At 31.5% G+C, this 22,230-nt stretch overlaps 3 protein-coding genes across 11 annotated transcripts; all 3 read left to right on the top strand.

Moving 5' to 3' along the window:
• Nucleotides 1-2,505: 2,505 nt before the first annotated feature.
• Nucleotides 2,506-7,408, top strand: LOC140959989 (bifunctional riboflavin kinase/FMN phosphatase). 3 transcript variants are annotated; one of them, XM_073418082.1, is made up of 11 exons: nt 2,506-2,664; nt 3,562-3,651; nt 4,225-4,411; nt 5,100-5,230; nt 5,304-5,373; nt 5,476-5,541; nt 5,833-5,987; nt 6,059-6,154; nt 6,616-6,767; nt 6,868-6,951; nt 7,136-7,408. In XM_073418082.1, the coding sequence occupies exons 2-11, from the start codon at nt 3,582-3,584 to the stop codon at nt 7,274-7,276; spliced, it is 1,152 nt and encodes a 383-aa protein (XP_073274183.1). In that variant the 5' UTR covers nt 2,506-2,664; nt 3,562-3,581; the 3' UTR covers nt 7,277-7,408. The 3 variants fall into 3 exon arrangements, with proteins under 3 accessions (XP_073274183.1, XP_073274181.1, XP_073274184.1); XM_073418080.1 differs by lacking the exon at nt 2,506-2,664 and adding an exon at nt 2,682-2,832; XM_073418083.1 differs by lacking the exon at nt 2,506-2,664 and adding an exon at nt 2,882-3,267.
• Nucleotides 7,409-9,195: 1,787 nt separating this feature from the next.
• On the top strand, nt 9,196-18,170 carry LOC140958722 (transcription factor bHLH79-like). Of its 7 annotated transcripts, none has more exons than XM_073416285.1 (5): nt 9,196-9,548; nt 12,234-12,299; nt 12,493-12,561; nt 12,650-12,721; nt 17,923-18,170. In XM_073416285.1, the coding sequence occupies exons 1-5, from the start codon at nt 9,261-9,263 to the stop codon at nt 17,950-17,952; spliced, it is 525 nt and encodes a 174-aa protein (XP_073272386.1). In that variant the 5' UTR covers nt 9,196-9,260; the 3' UTR covers nt 17,953-18,170. The 7 variants fall into 7 exon arrangements, 6 of the variants coding, with proteins under 6 accessions (XP_073272386.1, XP_073272384.1, XP_073272388.1 ...); XM_073416283.1 differs by lacking the exon at nt 17,923-18,170 and adding an exon at nt 15,031-15,272; XM_073416287.1 differs by lacking the exon at nt 17,923-18,170 and adding an exon at nt 13,247-13,681.
• Nucleotides 18,171-18,624: 454 nt separating this feature from the next.
• On the top strand, nt 18,625-19,158 carry LOC140959387 (uncharacterized). The gene has a single exon (XM_073417235.1). It carries the CDS (start codon nt 18,625-18,627, stop codon nt 19,156-19,158), a length of 534 nt encoding a protein of 177 aa, XP_073273336.1.
• Nucleotides 19,159-22,230: the final 3,072 nt, after the last annotated feature.

Raw genomic sequence — 22,230 nt, 5'->3', positions numbered from 1 at the left:
GATATTTGACTCGACTCACAAAATCAATGGCTCAATTATCATATTATATAATATNGTATCAAACGTGGGATAATGATAATTATTTATCAATCCATCTCTTATATCATGTATCAAACTATACCTAAAAAGTATAACACAAACAAGTTAGAAATATTACTCTCAAGTAACATTTACAATTACAAGTAATTGGGATATAGTTTGGACTAGTGAATCAACTGAATGTCTCTCCACTTCCTCATTTTGAAAGGCATCATGGTTTTCGATTATGATGGAGGTTAGAATTTCTATTGTCGACCGAGCATTCACTNTTTATATTATATATCACATGTTTATTATATCATGTGTATCAAACTATGCTTAAATGTCATGTTTTGATTACTAACGAGAATAATAATTGTTATAATAATATTCAAATTTTTTTTCAATATGGACCATTTCCATCGTTGGAGGTGACATTGGGTTCGGACTGATCCAAAGTCAGAGTTCAAAGTGGATGCATTCCCAGATAATATCGCTCCAATAATATAATTCGAATTCAAGATCTATTTTGGAAGAATATTGGAGAGTCGAGCTAATTGTTAATTGGATCAATATGCGTTTACATAATATATATCTGTCATTTTTCTTGATTAATTTATCATATTTTATTTAGACTTCGATTTATTTGTATATTCAAAATTTGTATTTTATATTCATATATACATTGCAAACTATTAAAATAGCACAAACTATTAAAATAGCACATAAAAGATTTTTCATGATTATGAAATATGACTTGAATTTACAATATTAGTTTTATTCTCTTCAAAAATTTATTAATTTGGAAAATATTGTATCTATATAAATGATATAATCTCAATTCGACGGGGTCTATTGTGGCCCTTTAAGAGAGGATATATCGCGATAAAATTGATAGCTTCATCTCATACTACCGTACTGTAAGCAAGCGTTGGTGACTTCTTTAGTTTTGCATTGAACTTTACACAACATCCAAACACCTAATTTTATTATAGCTCATATTCCCTAAACCAAAAAGAAAATCAATGTATTGGCCTTACACCCAATTTCATCTCCATCATTCTAATTTCTTTTTAGGGTTACCATAGCCGTGTGTTTGGTTGGATGGATTAAACAAGGTTAGATAAATAATCAAACACTTATCTAACGTTTGGTTAAAATTTTAAGATACTTTAATAATCATTTTGACCCGATTTAAAATCCAATTTTATGGATAATTATGTGATTATTAATCTAATAAAAAAATGGGATATGCTATCAACACTAATCAAATTACATTTTTCTCTTCTTATTTCTTATTTTGAAATTCGGAACTCATTTTATACCATTCAAATATTATTTTGTCGTTTATTAAAAAAATACGCAATCTACAAATATATTTCTAATAAGTATAACAATAAATTTAATATTCAAAATATTATTACTATTTTCATTATTAATTAAATGCATATTACAAATATATTTTAATAAATATATTTAAATTAATTTTAATAAATGTAAATTATAATTATAAATATTTAATTATCTATCCAATTATTTTAAGAATATATATTTAATTAGCACTTGGTACATTTTGGTCATTACAATAAATTTTACAAAATTAATCCATCATTTTAAAATTATACCAAACACCATGTTATTTATCCCACCATACTATTAATCCATATCTCTCATTTTTTAATCACTCTAATTACTAATCACTTACTTATCCCATCAAACGTACCATATGATAACTCAAATATTAAAACTAGAAGCTTTAATCAGCTTACCCACTTTCCATACATAAAAAAAAACATATTAAATTTACTATATTTATGAACACAAAACTCTTATAAGACTATCTCATAGGTCAATTTTGTGAGATAAATCTTCAACTTGACCCAATTCATATTGAAAAAATATTAATTTTCATTATAAGTATAAATTGAGTTGACATATTTCATAGATAAAGATCCATCGTACCGTCTCTGAAGAGATCTAATCATATCTATTCTATTTTATTAAAGTTGAAGACATGATATTAACCAACTACGAAGGACACCAATTTTTTTTTTCCAACATTATCCTTATATGATATTAATATTACACTTTTAGTCTTTCCATAATTTGTCGAATTTCGCGTGTGCAGAGTAACTAGTATGAATTAATCAACCATAGCACTAATAATTTTCTAAAGTAACAACCATTTTTCCAAATCATTAAAATCATTTTTAGATTATTAAACTTACTTTAAAATCATTTAAAAAACTAATTTTTTTAAAGAAGCAGCCTTAGATGCTCTAAGTAAAGTTAAAATTTGAATGTAATAGTTAGTAAATTATATCGATAAAGTAAATTATATCGGACAAATTCTAAGATTATTCTATGCTATAACAGTAATATTTATTTTTTCATGATGTGTTCAAATTTTTTTTGAATTATCAATATATATGTCGTTTTTATAAAAAAAAACATGAAAGATAAATTGATAAGATAATATTGAAATAGTGAAGAAAAATGGGAAAAAAATACGGTTCCATCAAAGGAGTCATCCTTCTCTTTCTTCTACACACAGTGACAGCAGCATGGACGGAAATATTAGGGTAATTTGGTGAATCGGCGGTTCCTCTCTGATTGAAGCCAAGAAACGTCAATTCCCGAATAAAGGTGATTATTTTTCCCGAATCATGCTCTGTGGTGCTGCTCGTGTTCGAGTTTCTAATGTGGTGCTAATCGTGTTCGAGTTTCCCGAATCCGGTTTTGTGGTGCTAATCGTGTTCGAGTTTCAAATGTCTGTTTTGCCAAACATAGAACGTTACATACTTTGCACACAAGGTGTATGTTTTATTTCCTGAACTAGATTATCTACTTCTGTGTGGTTCTATCTCTGCTGTATTGTTCTTTAGTTTACTTTGAGACCTTCTTCGGAGCTTTTCTATCTATGTCACCCGTGTAAGAGAGAGTCCTAGCTGTGAGCATTTATTGAGCACTTAAAGACCTGTTTTTATGCCCCAAATCTAGGTCAGGGCTGTGCTTAGGATTGCAGCCTTCGCTCTCTCTCTCTTTTAACAGCAGCACTTGATAAAATTCTGTGGCACTTTTCCAACTTATATTTCAATCCTAACATGACCCTACAGTAGCGTTTATCCAAATGGGAGGAATTTGTTAGAATGCCTGAAATAATTTCTTTATTTAAAATTGAAGAGGAAGAGGGAGAAAAGAAGAAATAGAAATTACGCTTGCCAATATCTTTATTTGCAATTCTTGAAGGTTTGCAATCATCTGTCAAATCGATTCATTTTATTTGTTTGAATGCATACTTGTAAGTAGATAAAAGTTTGATTCTTTACATGATTTTTTTTTGCCATTTAGATGCGTCTTTAGGCAACTTCTCTATTCTGATGGTTGCTCGATTAGAATTTTTTGTTTTTATAGAAAACATGGTTTATGTGCCCCAGAAACTTACATGTTTTTCTTCAATCTAAAGACAATTTTTGAACTGAGTGAAGGGTATTGCAGTTATCTAATGTTGATGGAATCCTTAAATTTGACTCTGTATTTTAGGTTTAAGGAGCGAACTGTCGATGGCAAATTCTTTTAGGAAGCTTGTGTCTTGTGTTATTCTAGATTTGGATGGAACACTTCTAAATACAGGTGGTGTGTTGTGTTGACTTAATTTGCTTGATCAATTATTTTGTTGTGGTGTTAGTGGAGTTTCTTGCATCTATCTTTCGATTTTATGGAAATCAAGTCTGTCTAATTCAATCATTTTACATTATCTGAAGGTTTGCGGCAATGAGATGTAAGACATGGTATTCTCACTTCATGATGAAAACAGAAGGCCAATTTTGTTGATTATTATTGTCATACCCATTCTTGCCTTTTTTTCATTGCCTACATTAAAACTAGATAAGGTGATGACCCACAAATGGATACAGAAGGCCCATGCGTGTTGTTTATCATTGTCATTCCTGTTCTTTCCTTTTTTCTATTGCCTTTATTCAAACTAGATGACTTGATGATGGGTCTATTGTCTTGCTTCAAAATAAGTATTAAGTAATGGAAAAAAGTTATTCTATGATTGTGATGAAATTTTTGTCCAACAAGGGGAATTTGGTATATTGAACTTAAAGTTACTGCATTATTTCAGTGGTTTTATTTTTTGTTTCACAATTTTCTAAGTATGTGCTGGCTGTCCTGCGGTAAAGTAACATATATTAATTCCAGATTGCATTGTGAGTGATGTTTTGAGGGTTTACTTGGTTAAACATGGGAAGCAGTGGGATGGAAGAAGAGCTCATAGAATTGTAGGAAAGACACCCTATGAAGCTGCTGCCGCTGTTGTTGAAGATTACGAACTTTCCATATCCGCAGATGAACTTCTATCAGAAACTTCTCCAATTTTCGCTGATCAGTAATTTTACGAACCCAACACTTCTCTATTTTAATCAGCTTTAATTTTTGGTTATGCAATAAAAGAAAATCATATCACTTCTATGTCTAAAATCTGCTTGTCTGTACTTGAGAGTTTGCAAAGAATAAATGAAAACCAAAAGGGACTTTCAGCAATAAACAAAGCCAGGGCAAAAATATTTTAAAACCGGAATGATGTGGCATCACAGATGGTTCACTGTAATATTCGTCTGATTGTGACATGGAGTGTTAAATGCTAATATGCTACCTTTATATCTAGATGACATGAAGCGTGTCATTTTAAATGCTTATGAATTGGGAAATCACCGGCTGTTTGCTCTTACGAAAGTTTACAACTACTGTATTTTATTTTGTATGTCAGTTTCTTGTTTATTTGTCTTTTAAGTGGAAAAATGAAGTCTGTTTCTTGCATAAATGATTACAGGTTTTACGTTTATTGTATATGGTGTTTAATACTTCTTCAAAAGAGAAGTATTGTTCATGAAACTACTGGAGTGACTTCCTTTTTTCATTGTTTCTATTAAAACTTTCCATAACCCCAGCTTCGACTAGTTCTACATGGTATTCATGTTTATGTAGAAATGGTAATGAATTATTATGTAAAAACTTTACCTGAAGATTCCCTTTTCTTGTTTTTATACAAACCGCGTCTCTGAATTTTGCTTTAGATGGTGCAAGATTAAAGCTCAACCTGGTGCCAACAGATTAATCGAATATTTAAAAAGTAACGGGGTGCCATTGGTCCTTGCTTCAAATTCTCCAAAGGCAAATATTGAAGAGAAGATATCTCACCACCAGGGTATTTATTCTTGATTGTGATATTTTAAGTTACGTGTTATTTTGTTCGCTTCAGCTTCATTTTGAATTTGTAGGTTGGAAAGAATCATTCTCTTTTATCATAGGAGGTGATGAAGTCAAGAGTGGGAAGCCATCCCCTGAAATGTAAGTTGGAATGAGTGCAACTAGATCTTGTGCGTCGTAGATGTTTGTTGTACAGAAATTCAATGCTCATATTTTTTAGTTTGTGTTGGCATACTATTGAAGATATATTGAAGCAGCTAAAAGACTTAAGATGGATCCTTCAAGCTGTCTCGTAATTGAAGATTCATTGTAAGCATCTTATTCCTGAGATGTTTTTCTCATTAAAGGAAGTCTCATTTTAAACACTTGGCTCATTATACCTGTCAACTACTATGGCTACGCATAGGTAGACACATTACCAGCCAATCAAGCAAATTTAAAATGATTTAAAAGAGCCCATCTTAATTCTAGGTGGATTCATGACAAGGCATCCAGAATGCCTTGCTTATTAAAAAATTTCAATCCAAATAAATACATGGACCATCCAAGAGCAATCAGTCTTTTAGTATGTTATTTCATGAATTCTTTACCACTTCCTAGGCCCGGCGTTATTGCTGGTAAGGAGGCTGGAATGGAAGTGGTTGCTGTCCCGTCCCTCCCTAAACAGTCTCAACTTTTCACCTCAGCCGATGAGGTCATCAATTCTCTGCTAGATTTTCGACCAGAAAAGTGGGGCCTGCCTGCATTTGAAGACTGTGAGTCAGCCGGGTTTTTTTTCCGTGTTCACTTCCACTTCCACTGTGTATTGACCATGTCATTGGTACAGGGGTTGAAGGTACTTTACCAATAGAACCTTGGTACATTGGTGGTCCTGTCATCAAAGGATTTGGCCGTGGCTCAAAGGTCCTTGGTATCCCTACAGGTTTTGACTTCTCAATCTCTTTAGACTTTCCCTGCTAAGGGTTGTATAGAAGCTCAGATAGACTAAACTGGCAATTCAGTTTGGCCATTGCAACTATTTTTCCTCAAAACTGAACATACCAAAGAAACCGAGAGAATTAATTTGTTTGTTTTGGTTATAAGTTTTATTATTTCATATTATTCTAATTATATTGGCTTTGGTGTGAATCGGGCTGGTTAGCTTGGTCTGTAAAAATTAGTCGATTTGGATAGGTTTAATTTAGTGCTGTTTTCGGTGGTTTGATTTGCTTGGTAACCAAGTACATACCTCCACAACTGATAGTAATCTTCTATTTTATGTTAAGTTGCACCCACTCATAATATGTCATGGCAGTTTCAATCAATCGTGATTGTGATTTAGGGTGGTCCAAAAACAGTTAAATTCCTCACTCAGTTTTTTTTTGTTATATTTAATCATTCCAGCTAATTTGTCCACGGAAGGCTACTCGGCTCTACTTTCTGATCATCCTTCAGGAGTTTATTTTGGTTGGGCCCGGTTAGCCACCCAAGGTGTTTATAAGATGGTCATGAGTATTGGTTGGAATCCTTACTTCAACAATACCGAGAAAACCATAGTGAGCCAAACAGTAGCTCTTTAGCCTTTTTTTTATACCTTTACTTGCTAGGCCTTTTCTCTATTTGCTGCGAAATTCTTGATGCACGAGATAACCACAGGAGCCATGGCTGCTTCATGATTTCAACGAGGACTTCTACGGAGAGGACTTGCAACTTGTTATTGTTGGCTATATAAGGCCCGAGGTACCACATAACTTCATTTTCATATGTTACGTGCCATGCCTTTCCTTCTCCTCTATAACCGACATTTAGTGTCAGATTCATAAGCTCAATAGAATACCAGGATAGTTTCTTTAACTTATCTGGTCAATCCATAATTACTTATGAAATCGATGTTGGATCATAACTTAGACTTGTGATCATACAGGCCAATTTCCCGTCACTCGAAACCCTGATAGCAAAGATTTACGAGGACAGAGAAATCGCAGAGAAAGCTCTCGATCTTCCCCTTTATTTAAAGTACAAGGAGGACACATACTTGAAGAAAAGTTTGCAACACAGCTGCTAATTAGTTATCGACAAATTGTTTGGCCAACTGATAAATCAATGATTTGATTATGTCATTGAATTTAAATGTTCAATACATCCAGCAAATGTATAACCGGAAGAGCAATGAACACAAAATATATTAGGCAAAAACTTGTGTAAGACAGTCTCACGGGTCGTATTTTGTGAGACGGGTCTCTTATTTGGATCATCTATGAAAAAATATTAATTTTTATGTTAAGAGTATTATTTTTTATTGTGAATATCGGTAGGGTTGATTTGTCTCACAGATAAAGATTCGTGAAACCGTCTCACAAGAGACCTGCTCAATATATTATTAGAAAACACTAAAAACGGTTTTAAAATACTTATTTAAACAAAGTTTGCTTCTTTTTTAAACACAAAATATATTATTAGAAAACATAATCCGTTAGGAACATGAGATTAATAATGTGCCAATCAATTATAAATATTTCTTCGAAAATATAATTAAATGCCAAATCATATGATGTTATTGTTTCATTTTTTGAATGTTCATTTCTCAAGAGGAAAAAGACTGGAAAGCTAAAACGGCACTTTAGCACATAAAAAAGTTTGCATGAAAGCCAATGAAATGTCGACATTCATCAAGCAAAATCAAAGCTAATGATCCACTAAACATATGATGGATTTCTTGAATGTTGTCTCCATGTTTTATATTCTACTTTGCTATTTTGGTGTAACAACAGACTGTCACATACCATTTTTTTCTTTGATTGGATTGGATTGATGGAGCATATATGTTGAGAATGTATTGGTCATAGATCTACTCAATTCAAACTTCTAGCACATGTGTCCAATACCCATGAAAGAATAAATAATAATTTTTTTAATGAAAGAACATGAGTAAATTCTGTGTAGATGTAAAAGTGTGTAAACAATGTTAGTCAATAAAACACGAGCTAAAACATATATTTGGAAAATCTATTTATTATATGAAAATTTAATGTATATTTCGGAGGAGTTCAAGTTTTGGGATAAGAAAATAAATTTTATAATGCCTTTATGTATTATAAAATAATTAATTTATATCACCTTCAAAAATTTTAATAAAAAATAATAATAATAATTAATATCTAATTTAATATTCGCCACAAGAAAATTTATCTACTACTATCTATTATTACGTGAGAGATCCTCAAATAATAATTAATTTTGATATGAACTGTGAATCTTTTTTTTTAAAATTTTTATGTTATTAAAAATACACTTATTATTTTAAATTCATCTCTTATTTTAAAGGAGTAAAAATAACATTTATTTTAAAATTATTTAAAACAATCCATACTATTTGTTATTTTATTTCATTTCTTTATAATATGTATTATTTGGTTATATTATTTACAAAAATTAGTTTAGATGGTAAAAAACAAAACAAAATTTATATCATATCCATTATTTTACACACATATAGTATGTAGTTTCAATTAACTATTATGTGCAGAGACAGAGTCGGAAAATAGAAATTGGGGACAAAAAAATTTATAAGCAACAAGAAAAAATATTAAAAAAGAAAGTATTTTCACCTTTTATCAATAAAATTAAAAAATTAAAAGACGATCACACCCACCGGCCCCTAAACTCCATCACTGATCATGTGATGTTAGTTAGCATATCTATTGTTTGAATAGGTCTGTTGTGAGACGGTCTCATGAATCTTTATCTATGAGACGAGTCAACCCTACCGATATTCACATAAAAAATAATATTTTTTTCATGGATGACTCAAATAGGAGATTCGTCTCACAAAATACGACCCGTGAGACCGTCTCACACAAATTTTTGCTTGTTTTGCTTGATATTAAATCCAAAAATACCGACGCTTCATAGTCATTATTATATATATTTTTAAAAAAAACAAAAATATGAAATAATAATAATAATAAAAATTCTCACATTCCCTCTCTCACTGCTCTACCGTAATTCCACGCTAAACAGTCATTATTCTCCACTTATATTATTACTTCATGCAAGCCTTGTTCATCACTATTCACCAAATATCGGTAATGGACCCGTCGTTGATGTTTTCCGACAACCCGTCTTTGTATTGTTTGGCGGAGCTGATTTCGTCTCCGTTGGGCGGAGGAGGGGTTGAACTGGGGGCGTTTGGTGGCGGTGGCGGGGTTGGAGATGCTTCGCTGGAGGAATCGACGGTGACCGAGCTGAGCGGCGGGAAGAGGATACGGGGAGTTGGGAATTCCATTGATGGTCTCTCCTCTAAGCTTGTTTTGGCCAGTAATGCTAATCATGCTGTGGTTAGACGTTACCCTCTCTTTATATTACTTGAAAATATAACTATTATTATTTGCTTATTTAAAACCCATTTAAACTCTTAATTAATTAGCAACGATTTCTGCCTGATATGAAAGAGAGTTGATTTTATAATCGGTGATGTTGGCTGATTTGGGTGTGATATTTGAGTTTATTATTTCTTGCTTATCCAGATTCAGGGTAATGTTAAAAGTGCAATTTCACAGAGGCACAAACAATTGTTTATACTTGCTTTAATTTAATTCTACATTATTCTTGATCTGTATATATAGTTTCTCCTTGATTCTTGTCTAGTTAATTCATTTATTCTGAAAAGAAACAGATTTTAAATTAAAATGCTGGTTTTTTTTACATTAAAGTTATGTGCAATAGAATGAACCAAACAGTAAAAGGACCAAAGTGTCAAGATCAGTGGTTGAAAATGTTGGCTCAAAAGCAGGAGGAAAAACAAGTTCAGGGACAAGTATCAAGCCAGTTGATGAGACGAGTAAGTGTGAACCGCCTAAAGATTACATTCATGTGAGAGCAAGAAGGGGTCAAGCCACTGATAGCCATAGTCTAGCCGAAAGAGTAAATCTTTGGTGCTTTTTTTTTTTATGTTCTTAGTATGTGTTGTTATAAGGAAAGAGTAAATCTTTGGTGCTTTTTTTTTTTTATGTTCTTAGTATGTGTTGTTATAAGTAATGTAGTTTCTGATTAGTGCACTTATTATTTCAGGCTCGGAGGGAAAAGATCAGTGAGAGGATGAAAATCGTGCAAGATTTGGTTCCAGGATGTAACAAGGTCTCTAGTTTTCTCTCATTTGTTAGGAATTAATTAATTCGTTCTTTCTTATTTTTTGAAAAAATACAAGTACATGCCATTAAGAGCCATTATTATTGTTGATAAATTTTGAAATTGTCGGTGCTTCATTATATTATAATGTGTTGCCATACTTGGGAAATATATTATGCTACTTAGTACGTACAATATTCAGGTTATTGGGAAAGCTCTGGTTCTTGACGAAATAATTAATTATATCCAGTCACTACAGCATCAAGTTGATGTTGGATCACGGTTTTCTCGTGCCAAAAACGCAGTGGAAGTTTTAATAAATTTTATTTTGACGTTCAAAATATTCTTTTGACACTCGTATGGTTTTAATAAATAAACATACATAGGATGTAAGAAAATTTTATCTTTAGTGAATTAATTCACTTGGCTCCAACTACACCGGTATTAGCGGACGTAGCTCTTGTTGTAAATCCCTACGAACGTTCTTCGATCTCCGAATCAGGTCCACGACCAGATTATTTGTTCCTCTTCTAATTTGCACTAGAAAATTAGAAGATGTTTTGCGAAGAGATAGAACACTAAAAATCGGCACAACTCTCAAACTTGGAGTGTACAAATTTTTCTTGCTTTTGAGATGTGATTTTCGAGAGCACTTTTGGAATTTGGGGAGAGCAAAAAAAAACAATTCCCTCATCATAAAGCTTCGGTCATGCCCCTTTATTTATTCTCGAAAATTGCATGCCATTAGAATAAAATATTCTAATTATCTTTCTAATCTATTATTTACTTAATTAACACAATTAATTAAGTAAATTTAAGATTCTAAATGCATGCCTTATCAAATGCAATCTCGATGCACATATATATATTTTGAGAATTTCAAGGATGGGGAGTCTATGGAGGCTAGGTTATTTTAAGGTCTCCCATTTAAATAAAACATCTATGGCATAATTATCATAATAAAATAATTGGACCTATTTAATTAACTTTAATGTGCTTGGTTAATTAATAGGACTAGTCCAACTAGTTTAATTAATTAATCAAAGTCCATTAAACTTTAATTATTTAGTATATTGGACTTGTACTCCTACAAACACATTTAAACATACTTCTCACCAATTTTAATTTAATATTTAATAAACTCAACTTTTGAGTTTAATAAATTAAATCCATTATAAATTCAACATTTGAATTTAATATATAAATTGTAAATTCAACTCCTTGAATTTTATCAACTCCAAAATTTAATATTTAATAAACTCAACTTTTGAGTTTAATAAATTAAATTCTCAAATTTTATAAATTCAACTCCTTGAATTTATTCTCTCAAAATTTAATTATCATAAATTCAACTCCTTGAATTTACTATAATATAAATTCAACTACTTGAATTTTTTTTTTCTCAAAATTTAATTATCATAAATTCAACTCCTTGAATTTACTATAATATAAACTCAACTACTTGAATTTATTCTCTCAACGGGAACAAATGATCCAGTACTTGTGTGACCCTCAATGGTTCAGGGATACAGCTAGCCGTGGGTTCACAACTCTTTGTGATTCAGAATAACATTTATTCTTATTCGGGCTTACCCTAGTTAGCCCCATTCTTTTCATCAACACCTTGATCAAGAATGTCAGAACTCATTTCTGATTGCACCCATCGGATCATGGTAAGAGCGTCTAGTNAGTTCAGGGACAAGTATCAAGCCAGTTGATGAGACGAGTAAGTGTGAACCGCCTAAAGATTACATTCATGTGAGAGCAAGAAGGGGTCAAGCCACTGATAGCCATAGTCTAGCCGAAAGAGTAAATCTTTTGTGTTTTTTTTTTATGTTCTTAGTATGTGTTGTTATAAGTAATGTAGTTTCTGATTAGTGCACTTATTTTTTCAGGCTCGGAGGGAAAAGATCAGTGAGAGGATGAAAATCCTGCAAGATTTGGTTCCAGGATGTAACAAGGTCTCCAGTTTTCTCTCATCTGTTAGGAATTAATTAATTCGTTCTTTCTTATTTTTTGAAAAAATACAAGTACATGCCATTAAGAGCCATTATTATTGTTGATAAATTTTGAAATTGTCGGTGCTTCATTATATTATAATGTGTTGCCATACTTGGGAAATATATTATGCTACTTAGTACGTACAATATTCAGGTTATTGGTAAAGCTCTGGTTCTTGACGAAATAATTAATTATATCCAGTCACTACAGCATCAAGTTGAGGTAGCTCTTATCTTTCCATTTGGGTATTTATTGTTTTGCACGTTATTCAGATATATGATGTAATTATGATCTTTTCAATGGATGATAGTTTTTGTCGATGAAGCTTGAGGCTGTTAATTCAGGACTCAACCACAGAGCAGAAGGGTTTCCTTCGGAATATGTAAGCTTCACCACATCTACTACTAATAATTTGAATCTGTTTAATTATTTTTTCAATCATTAGGCATTTTGTTCTCCAGATAAGAAAGATGGTATATGTAGCTGTAAGTTGCTTTATATTTTGATTATCATTTAAGTCCAAGATAATTAAAGAACTAAAATGAAATATTTTGCTTGCCTGCTCTTAACCTTTTCTGTTTGAATGATTACATACTTCCCCGTTGAATTTTGGTTAAAGTTGAATTATATATAAGAAGGTTAATTTTGTTTTATGTTTGAACTTTGTGAACACTGGTTAAAATGCTAAAGTTTACTTCTAATTTAGTTTGAATATCAAACTTGATTAGTTTTTTCATCCCTGCTACTTACTGTCGCTAGAAAATCACTATTAGGCATCTCTTTGTAAATTTTTAGCATATGTAATTCAAGGTAATTATTATGGGGAATGTGTTAAGAACAATGTGGAACATTATATTGGCCTTGTAATTTTAGTAAGTAAATTTACCTATATCCTGAATGATTATAGGAAAATGAAGGGGGTGGACTCTCTTAAAAAGTGCTTCCTGTATCATACCCACTTTGGCCTATATGTTCTTCCAAAATGTCATTTACATTTACTTTCCCTAATTGCATTGTTCATGGATGAATGCGTAAAAATACTTAAAAATCGGTGTGTACTTGTATTCTGAAATACTTAACTGAAGTTAATCAGGAGTTGATGGATTTTCAACGTGACTTAACTTGTGAATCATGGAAATTGATGCTCTCCCTGTTATCTACTAGTGAAATTGTGTAAGATGTCGATAATTGAAGCTTATTAACTTGTAGGATCCCCCACTTCTCCCCTTGGTTCATGATCAAGGACCTCAACTCGCTTTCTTTGGCAACTATCATCTCGCATAATAACAGTCACAGTTTCATTTGAAACTAGCATAATTTGTTTTTGTGTTCTGTTCATTATTGCTGTCACACCTCGAGATAGGGGTTAATCGACACCGACGTTGTTTCAAAATAACACAATTTGTAAACAACAAGCTTCGTAGTAATCAAAATAACCAGTCTATATCATAATTAAATAATCGTCTTTACAATGTGATTAAAACGAAATACGGAAGCGTAAAACATGATAATATAACTAAAAGACAGAATAACAAGACTGGTCTTGGATTGAATTGGCTTCATCACTATACCCAAAAACATTCTTGTTCTTCTTCCTCAATTTGTTCTGTGTTCTTATCTGAGGGGAGTGAGCAAGGGATGAGTATTTGGAGAAATACTCAGTAAATAGGAGACGATCGATCATAGTTGATAACAAATGCGTATATTATTCGAAGACAAATAGCATGTTTAAATCATATCATATCAATTCAAACAAATGGCACTGATAATCATCTTATTTTACATGGCTAACTGATCAGTTCCCTAAGTTATATCCTCTAAGGGGGCGAGACCATATCGGTTATTATATCCCACCGCATTAGGGCCATATTAAATCAAAGCAAACATCGGAATTTCCTGACCATTTCAAATATGAATCATAACAGTGACTTCAAAAATATTTTCCTCAAACATGCTTTCAAATATCATTTAACAAATCGAAAGAATAACATTTGTCGATCGAATTTCAAAACTTACATACTTTTTTTGTACAAACATGGACACAGTTATGAAAAACAAGCATGTTATTTTATATATAGCAAATAGTACACTTATAAAATGCAAGTGCACATAAAAGTATAGCAAAAACCCACTTACTTGAGAAATTGTTTCGAAAATCTTGAAATGAACAATTTGGAGTTTGACACAAAAAACCAGTCATCTTGAAAAATGTTTGCACCTAATTGAACCGTTGGATCGATCTGAAATTTGGATATGTTGCTCAAAACACGTGTAGGTGTATTCTGAATGGTGGAGATCGGATTCGGATTTTTTAAAACGATTAGCAAAATTTTCTGAATTTGGGCAGAATTTTGGTACTTGAAAATTGATAGCAACTTGGAGTGGTTTGTGGTGTCATTTCTCTAGCATTTGGCCATTATTTATAGGATTGGTAAAGCACCACTACATGTCATGATCCCATGATTGTTCATCCACTAAGCCACTACTCCAACCCATGTCCCTTAAGCCACGATCCCATGATTATTCATCCACTAAGCCACATTTTATGCCACTAAACCATGTTGATTTTCAAGGTCTTCACAATTGCCGTTATCAGAAATTAGACACATGTATTACAGTTGCTTCAAATAAAAGACATATTTGCTTGATTTTAATTTTTTTTCCCCTGACTGGAAAGCATGGTCTTGCCAGCTACCAGTGCCAATATCCAATCCCAACAGAACACTATATGTGTCCAAGACATCAAGAGAATATGATGTAGATACGCAGATGCTCTCCTTTGGGACTTAGCTAATGGAACTTCCACTTGGTGCTACATTTCAATTGCACATATCGATATTTGTCACATGTATTACAGATTTGTTAGATGTATTATAAAACTTCAATTATTTTGCCTACGTACAACAACTTCTTGAATCTTGATCTTGGTTGTAAGATATCCATGTTAATTGTTGAAGTTAGATTTATCTTCTTAAACATTATCCATGCCCTTACTGCATTGGTGATAACATGTAAGGTAGGCTCTGAAGATCAGTACTAGAAAGCCTTTTTATGTACATGGTAATTTGACATAGGTTTGCTGCGTTTCATAGTGTTTGAGAGAACTGTTATAGAACGAACCACATAGTGAGCAAATTGGGTACCAAAACTTCGAACGAATGTGTTTTAAAAGAGTCAAGGCTACTTCACGGGCGATGCATGTGGTCGTGTTTTTGCAAAAATATAGATTCTTCACCACCCTTCAAATAATAATTAAAATTTAACAAAATAATACTGAATCATATGTATAAAATCAAGTAGAAAAGTACACAACACGTGCACAAGATTAATAATATTAAATTAATACTAGACCAGCATTAGCCCAAAATAAAAAGCATTGTACTACTACCTGAGATACATCTTTACTATATTATAAAGACTTAGCATGTTATAGAAACTGTTTTGGTCCAACTTTGTTACACCAATGTCGAATTCGATATATAACCCTAAAAATAATTATTGTTAACTAAGAATTTATGGAAAAAATGATAAAAATATATCTTCTTTCAAATTTTACTCCACCAACTGTTGTAACTTCCCACTAACATCAAAATTCATCAACTTCCATTCCATATAATCTCTATTTCTTTTATTCTCATTTTTTCTAATTTGCTAATGTTAGAGTAGGTGTCCAGTGAGCCAACTTGTGATTTGTGCTGTATTAACTCTTATGTAAAAACAATATTTATTTTAATAATATTTTTGATTTTATCCAATTATGATATTTTATTTATATGTATACTCATGCAAGCTTCATAGATAAAGTCCTTGAATATACAAGAAGTACCATGAGGTCTGATTCTCAACATAAGATCATGAAACTTATTAAGAAGTGTAATGTATATTCTAAAATGGTTCATAGACGATTTAGCCTCACAAAATAAATATAAAGATCGTTCGAGCATGTCACTAGCATATGTGATGTAAACACCATGTTTAATTGGCAAGGGCATGTATATAGATAGGTGATTATTTGTGATGCATTGAACAACCCTCTATCGTACTTTCCAAGTGGTTATCACATGTCGAATAGAATAGTCCGCGGTTATGATTGTACATCATTAATCCTTTGACCCCGGACAACGTGGAAGCTCTACGTACTAGCATGTACTTTTATCCATTTACCGGCTCCATTGAGGGTCATCAGGTGATGAGGTTTGTGTAGTTTTGAAATACATAAGAGTCAATGCATTGTAGTCGGTGAATGCAAAGATATCTTATGTGAGCTGATTAGTTAATAGTGCAAGGAATATCTAGCTAGAGTAAAATATGTGCATTTGGAAAGGTGTTTCCTCAGTTACACATATCATGTCACTATTATTACTCAAATATACATCACTATACGCTAACTATAACTTAAGGTTATTGTATACACTATAGTGATACCTAAGGGATCATAGGCTATGCTACTAGGCACTTTACCATGATTTGATGGGTGTAACAAGAATTGAGTTATGACGTTATTGATCAAATGGTTGATGAAAAGAATGAGGCCAATCAGGGTGAACTGAATAACGACAAATGTTGTTCTAAATCATATGAAGCTGTGAACTCACGGCTAGCTGTATCCACGAACCATTTAAGGTCACACCTATATTGGATTCTGTGTTCCGTTGAGATAATCGAAATCAAGAAGTTGAATTTGGTGACTGTAGTTTGATAGAGATTAAACAGATTGCTTATAAATAATTTATAAATGGATTCCATTATTGGAAGTTAGCTTAACTGCTAATTAAGTGAAGAGAGTGGAACTGCCTATTTTACTGAAGAAGTTCACAAAATTGATAGCTGCCAAAATGGGTAAGTTGAAATTTTCGGCCTTCAAAATTTTTATTTTTCATTTGTGAACGAGATTTGTACCCTCGATACATTGGCGTTGTCGATAGTCGATCGAGTTATAATAAGTTCACAATTATTTATTTAATAAATTTAAAATATACTAATTAAATAATAAATTAGCAGTAGTGACTACTAAATATAAGATTCTCATAGAATATTCTAGAAAAGTTTATAATTAATTGATTAAGTAATTAAATAACGATTATTTAATTATACTATGTCATGTATTGTCAAAAACTGAAAATTATTTAATTAATCATGATATTATCAAAAGTTGAAAATACAGCATGAGATCATGACTCGTCCATCGATTAAATGATAGGATCGGAGAATCCTAACACAACTCTAACTAGTAGAACTTCTAGTTAGATCAAAAAACCTAGTAGAGTTTTGACAAATGAAATGTATAAGTTAGAATACTAATAGGATTTTAGCTCAAGAGTATTAAAAAGATTCTAAGTCAAGAGTCCTACTATGATTCTCAGACAATCTATGAAATCTATAAGTATAACATTGAAGATCATTATTTCAAAAAAAAAAAAACATTGAATATCATATTTTATATGCTATAATTTTCTTCTCCCTCACTTAACAAAAATGGCCAATCCCTTTCTTGGAAGCCCACGACCGTGACTCCACATCACTGTCCCGTGATTTTGAATTCCGTCGATCTAATCTCGACGCAAATTTCATGTGGATTTATAGTGCAATCTGTACGAAGAACAAAGTCTCTGATCATGAAGATGATTGAAGAGGTTGAAGAAAGTTCATAGAGATTTACAGGAAGAGCTATTACCGTCTAAACACCGGGATAGTTGGAGTCGATGTCAAATACGCAAAGGTAAATTAAACTAAATCATATGACGGTCAAAAATAATTTGAACGTCAAGACAAAAATTTTAAAACTTCCGCTACGTCTTGAGTACGAGAAAACAGTATGCCAACAGCTAATGCTAGAAACTTTAATTTATTCTTTCGTTTAATTTTTCTAAAAACGACAATATTCATGTATTATACTACACACATTTCATGTGCTTGGTTACTAGTATATCATTAAAAGTTATCTCTAAATAATGTAGAAAGATGAATAAAATGGCTCATTCTATATTAAAAATTATGAATAAATATATTTATTTATTGGAATTTTATTACTATGTAAGGAATTGCCATGATCATGTACCAAGATTACATAATATGGATAAAAGAAAATCCAACAGTCAACTTCTTACATAAATGTCAATAATGAACTTTATGGGTATAATTTGCCAAAAAAGCACGGAAAATATTCAAATAATCCACAACTAAATCAACTTTTCCATTCACCACATACCAAGCACTCTATATATATACTCATCAATGTGACAACAAAACACCACACAACCAAAAAGCAAGAAACCAAAAAATATAATGGAGTTTATATTCAACAAAACCATCTTCCTCTTCGTGTTGATACTCGTCATCGACGGGTCTTTCTTCGGTAAACCAGTAGATGCTACTGCACTCGAAGACGTATGTCGTAAGACATTCGACGAAAATTACTGTTTAACCGATTTCGGGTCGAGTTCGAGCACGAAAACGGCTCCCATCCCAGCGCTGGCAAATTTAGCCATCGGGAAGGTGATAGAGAACATGAACATGACTCAACGTTTGATCGATCTCATGTTGTATCTCATAACCGATCCTCAAATCCACAATGTAGTAACCGAATGCAAGAATTTTTATGTTCCTGCTTTTTCGTCCATACTATCATCAGCATACGATAATCTGAATCATGGGCAGTATCGCCAACTCGGTCAGCAGGCTACGCAAGTGTTTAACGCCGCCGATCAATGTGAGAAAGCTTACGCTACTCTCCTCCAGAAGCCCCCTTTCGAGGATTCCATTTATAATTTGAAACGTTTGTCTAATATTCTCGAGGTTATTGCTGATGACTTCTTATAAGTTCTAGGGGAAAGAAGTTTGATCAGATGTTTCCAACGTTGTAATAAACCCAAACATAACTGAATAACCAAAATAAAAATGTTGAAAAGTTATCATACATATGTTGCCTTTTTATTTTAAATAATGCATTAAAAAATATTTTGATACAGGAACTATTGGTTAATTGACAAACTGACATATGAACTATTGTAAATGACTTAATTGGTACATGATCCAACTAAAAAATTAATTTTAACCTTAACTTATATTGTTTTTGAGTCAAATAATAATAATAATTAAATTCAATTAGATATATATTTTTTAAATCATTTTAATTATTAAACTTTTTAAAATAGAGTATTTCTTTTAAAATTATATTATGAAAAATAAGTATCGTACTCTTTGCATTAAAAAATTAAATTATTAATTAATACAAATATATCTCGATAGATAAATTATATACTCGAATATAAAATATTTTAGACAAATTTATAAATATATATAATAATATTATAGTTATATGTTAATAAAATTAAAATTCACTAAATAAATCATATATACCTCTAAAATATATTTTTATATATTGATAAAACATAATAAAACAAATATATATATGTTGTTGGAGCCCAGATGTATTGATGCCAGACGATCGGAGCAACCCTAATAACTATTTTTTAAAAAAAAAAATCAAAAAATCTCCTAAAGAAGTCTACACTTGGTGGCCGGAAAACTGACACGGCGACATGTGAATATCATTTATTATCCTGATTTGTATGATTCCAACAATCAAAAGTTTATTCACTTTGTTTGGGAATTTCTAATAAGCTTCGTGGTTTTTTCGACTTTAACTTTAATTTAAATATAAATAATTATATTTATTTTATTATATTTGTATCAATATATTAAAAATTATAATATAATTTTAATCAATAAAATAATCTTGAAAAATAAAATGTATATCTAGTTGAATTCAATAAAAAAAATATTTGGACGGGTTAAAATTGCTTATTTTTTTAGGTAGATCATATATCATTTAGGTCATTTACAACAGTTAATATACCAAATTTTCAATAATCCAATAATTCGTATGCCCAAATACTTTTTACTCTTTAGATAATTGACTTTAAAAAGATTTATTTGTAGAGTTTTTAGAAATGATTAGGTGAATCCATCATTTTAACAACTAATTTTATTACTTCCAATATGTGACGATCGTGGAATTATGATGATCTAAATCCACGGAGAAAATTATCTTGAGATAATATCTCGTACTATATATTAAAGTTGAGGAGATTTTCGATCGGGTTACTGTCTATGATAATCCGACGTCGTACTTAGGTCTTGTGAACCATTGTCGACATGAGGAGATCAATTTGAATCGAGATAGGTCTCTTTAGTCTTCCCGACCTCCAAATACTCTGGGGCCATAGGTCCAAACTTCAAAGAAATTTGCCTCTTCTACTCCTTCCTCTGGATTTGGAGGGGTATTTCGTTTTGGAAAAAAGAAAGTCCAATGTGAACATTGTGGGAAGAATCACTCGTCTGATAAATTCTGAAGAGCCACATGAGCTTGTTTAAGGTGTGGAGAGATTGGCCACACGAAGAAGGATTGTCTGACTAGAGAAGAATTTGTGACTGGTTCTGGTTTGCAGGCTTTTGTTTAGTGGAGGACTCAGGAACCATCGATTGGGGATCAAATCTTTGACCTCGTGCCCAGGGCCAGGTGTTCGCGCACAATCAGGAACAAGTTGAGGCTGAGAATTAACAGGTTATCACAAGATATATACATTATTACAAACCAGTGAACAATGCACACGCAGATGAGTGTAAAATAATGACTATTGCGTATATGAATCATGATCATGATCATTAATAGATCGAGTTGATTTATAAAATTTTGTTATAGTTTTAATTATTATTTGGATAAGTTATTTTGCTAAATATTTGATTTGTAGAGATAATATGCATGTTTTTGAATTTTTAAAGCGGATTAGATATTGTAGTTATCAGTAAATTATCGTAAGTTAATGATTATCTAAAATCACATATATAACAACTACGATTTAGTAAAATAAGAATTAATTATGTGTTTCTTGAAATTTAAATCCAGTAAGATTTCATTTTTAACTTTTCAGGTTGAATTCCAAAGATACTGGTACTCACATTATACTAGGGCTGTAAACGAATCGAGTGGGTTCGTGAACTTTTCGATCCGGTTAGATAAATATTTTATTTTCATTCGAACTCGAGCCGAACTCGAAAATATTCGAACTTTTTTCGGTGCCGAACTCGAGCCAAGATTATTTCGTTCGATAATTTGCGTGCCGCTCGTGAGCCTTAATTTTTTTATTATTATATAATTATATATTAAATATATATACATTTCAAATAGCTCGCTATTAGATTCGAGGATTTCGAGCCGAACTTCAACTTCCTTAGTCGAACTCGAGCCAAAAAATTAAAAAATTTCGAGTTTCAAATCGAACTCGAATATATTTAACTCGAGCCTTAAATTTTTACTAATATTCGTATCGATTCGATTCGTTGCACCCTTACATTATACGATTAATGTTGTTTGATTAATCAATATAACAAATATTATTTAAATATTAAAAACAAGGAATATAAACAAAGTATTTTTAAAAATATACATGTACAATGAAATTTATTTTTTATATTAATTCAAGGAATATAATAAATACATTAATGAAACACAATGATTTTTTATATAATCAAATTTATGTTTTACATGATCGAAAAAGTATTCTTTAAAATAAAACATTATTAATTTATCAATTAATTCATATCTTTCTGGAATAAGAATACTGTGTAGAGATTTTACTGTAAATTTGATTAGTTCTATTTTTTTTTTAAATAAAAAAATTTGCCACTCCTTTGAAATCATCATTTATATTATTCATAAGTAGCCATGTGAAAGGATGTCGTTCCGAACTTCAATTATGTTCCCAAATCTAATATTCTCAATTTAAATTCAGAGAATATTAAAATATGAGATATTAATATAATAAAACTTAATTTATATCATTATTAAGGAGATCGGTCATTATTCCAAAAGGTAAAAGGAAAAAAAAA

The sequence above is a fragment of the Primulina huaijiensis genome, chromosome 15 (assembly GCF_012295235.1).
Source record: "Primulina huaijiensis isolate GDHJ02 chromosome 15, ASM1229523v2, whole genome shotgun sequence".
NCBI lineage: Eukaryota > Viridiplantae > Streptophyta > Magnoliopsida > Lamiales > Gesneriaceae > Primulina > Primulina huaijiensis.
Note: the sequence above shows the minus strand (reverse complement) of the source record. Positions and strands in the feature narration are given on the sequence as shown.

Coding starts and splice junctions, on each gene's coding strand:
- LOC140959989 (XM_073418080.1), top strand. CDS start 2,685: ATGCTCTGTGGTGCTGCTCGTGTTCGAGTTTCTAATGTGGTGCTAATC. Junction 2,833..3,561: donor TTACATACTTTGCACACAAG/GTGTATGTTTTA, acceptor TCTGTATTTTAG/GTTTAAGGAGCGAACTGTCG. Junction 6,155..6,615: donor GGTCCTTGGTATCCCTACAG/GTTTTGACTTCT, acceptor TAATCATTCCAG/CTAATTTGTCCACGGAAGGC.
- LOC140958722 (XM_073416283.1), top strand. CDS start 9,261: ATGCAAGCCTTGTTCATCACTATTCACCAAATATCGGTAATGGACCCG. Junction 9,549..12,233: donor GTAATGCTAATCATGCTGTG/GTTAGACGTTAC, acceptor TTATTTTTTCAG/GCTCGGAGGGAAAAGATCAG. Junction 12,722..15,030: donor AAGGGTTTCCTTCGGAATAT/GTAAGCTTCACC, acceptor TGGTCTTGCCAG/CTACCAGTGCCAATATCCAA.
- LOC140959387 (XM_073417235.1), top strand. CDS start 18,625: ATGGAGTTTATATTCAACAAAACCATCTTCCTCTTCGTGTTGATACTC.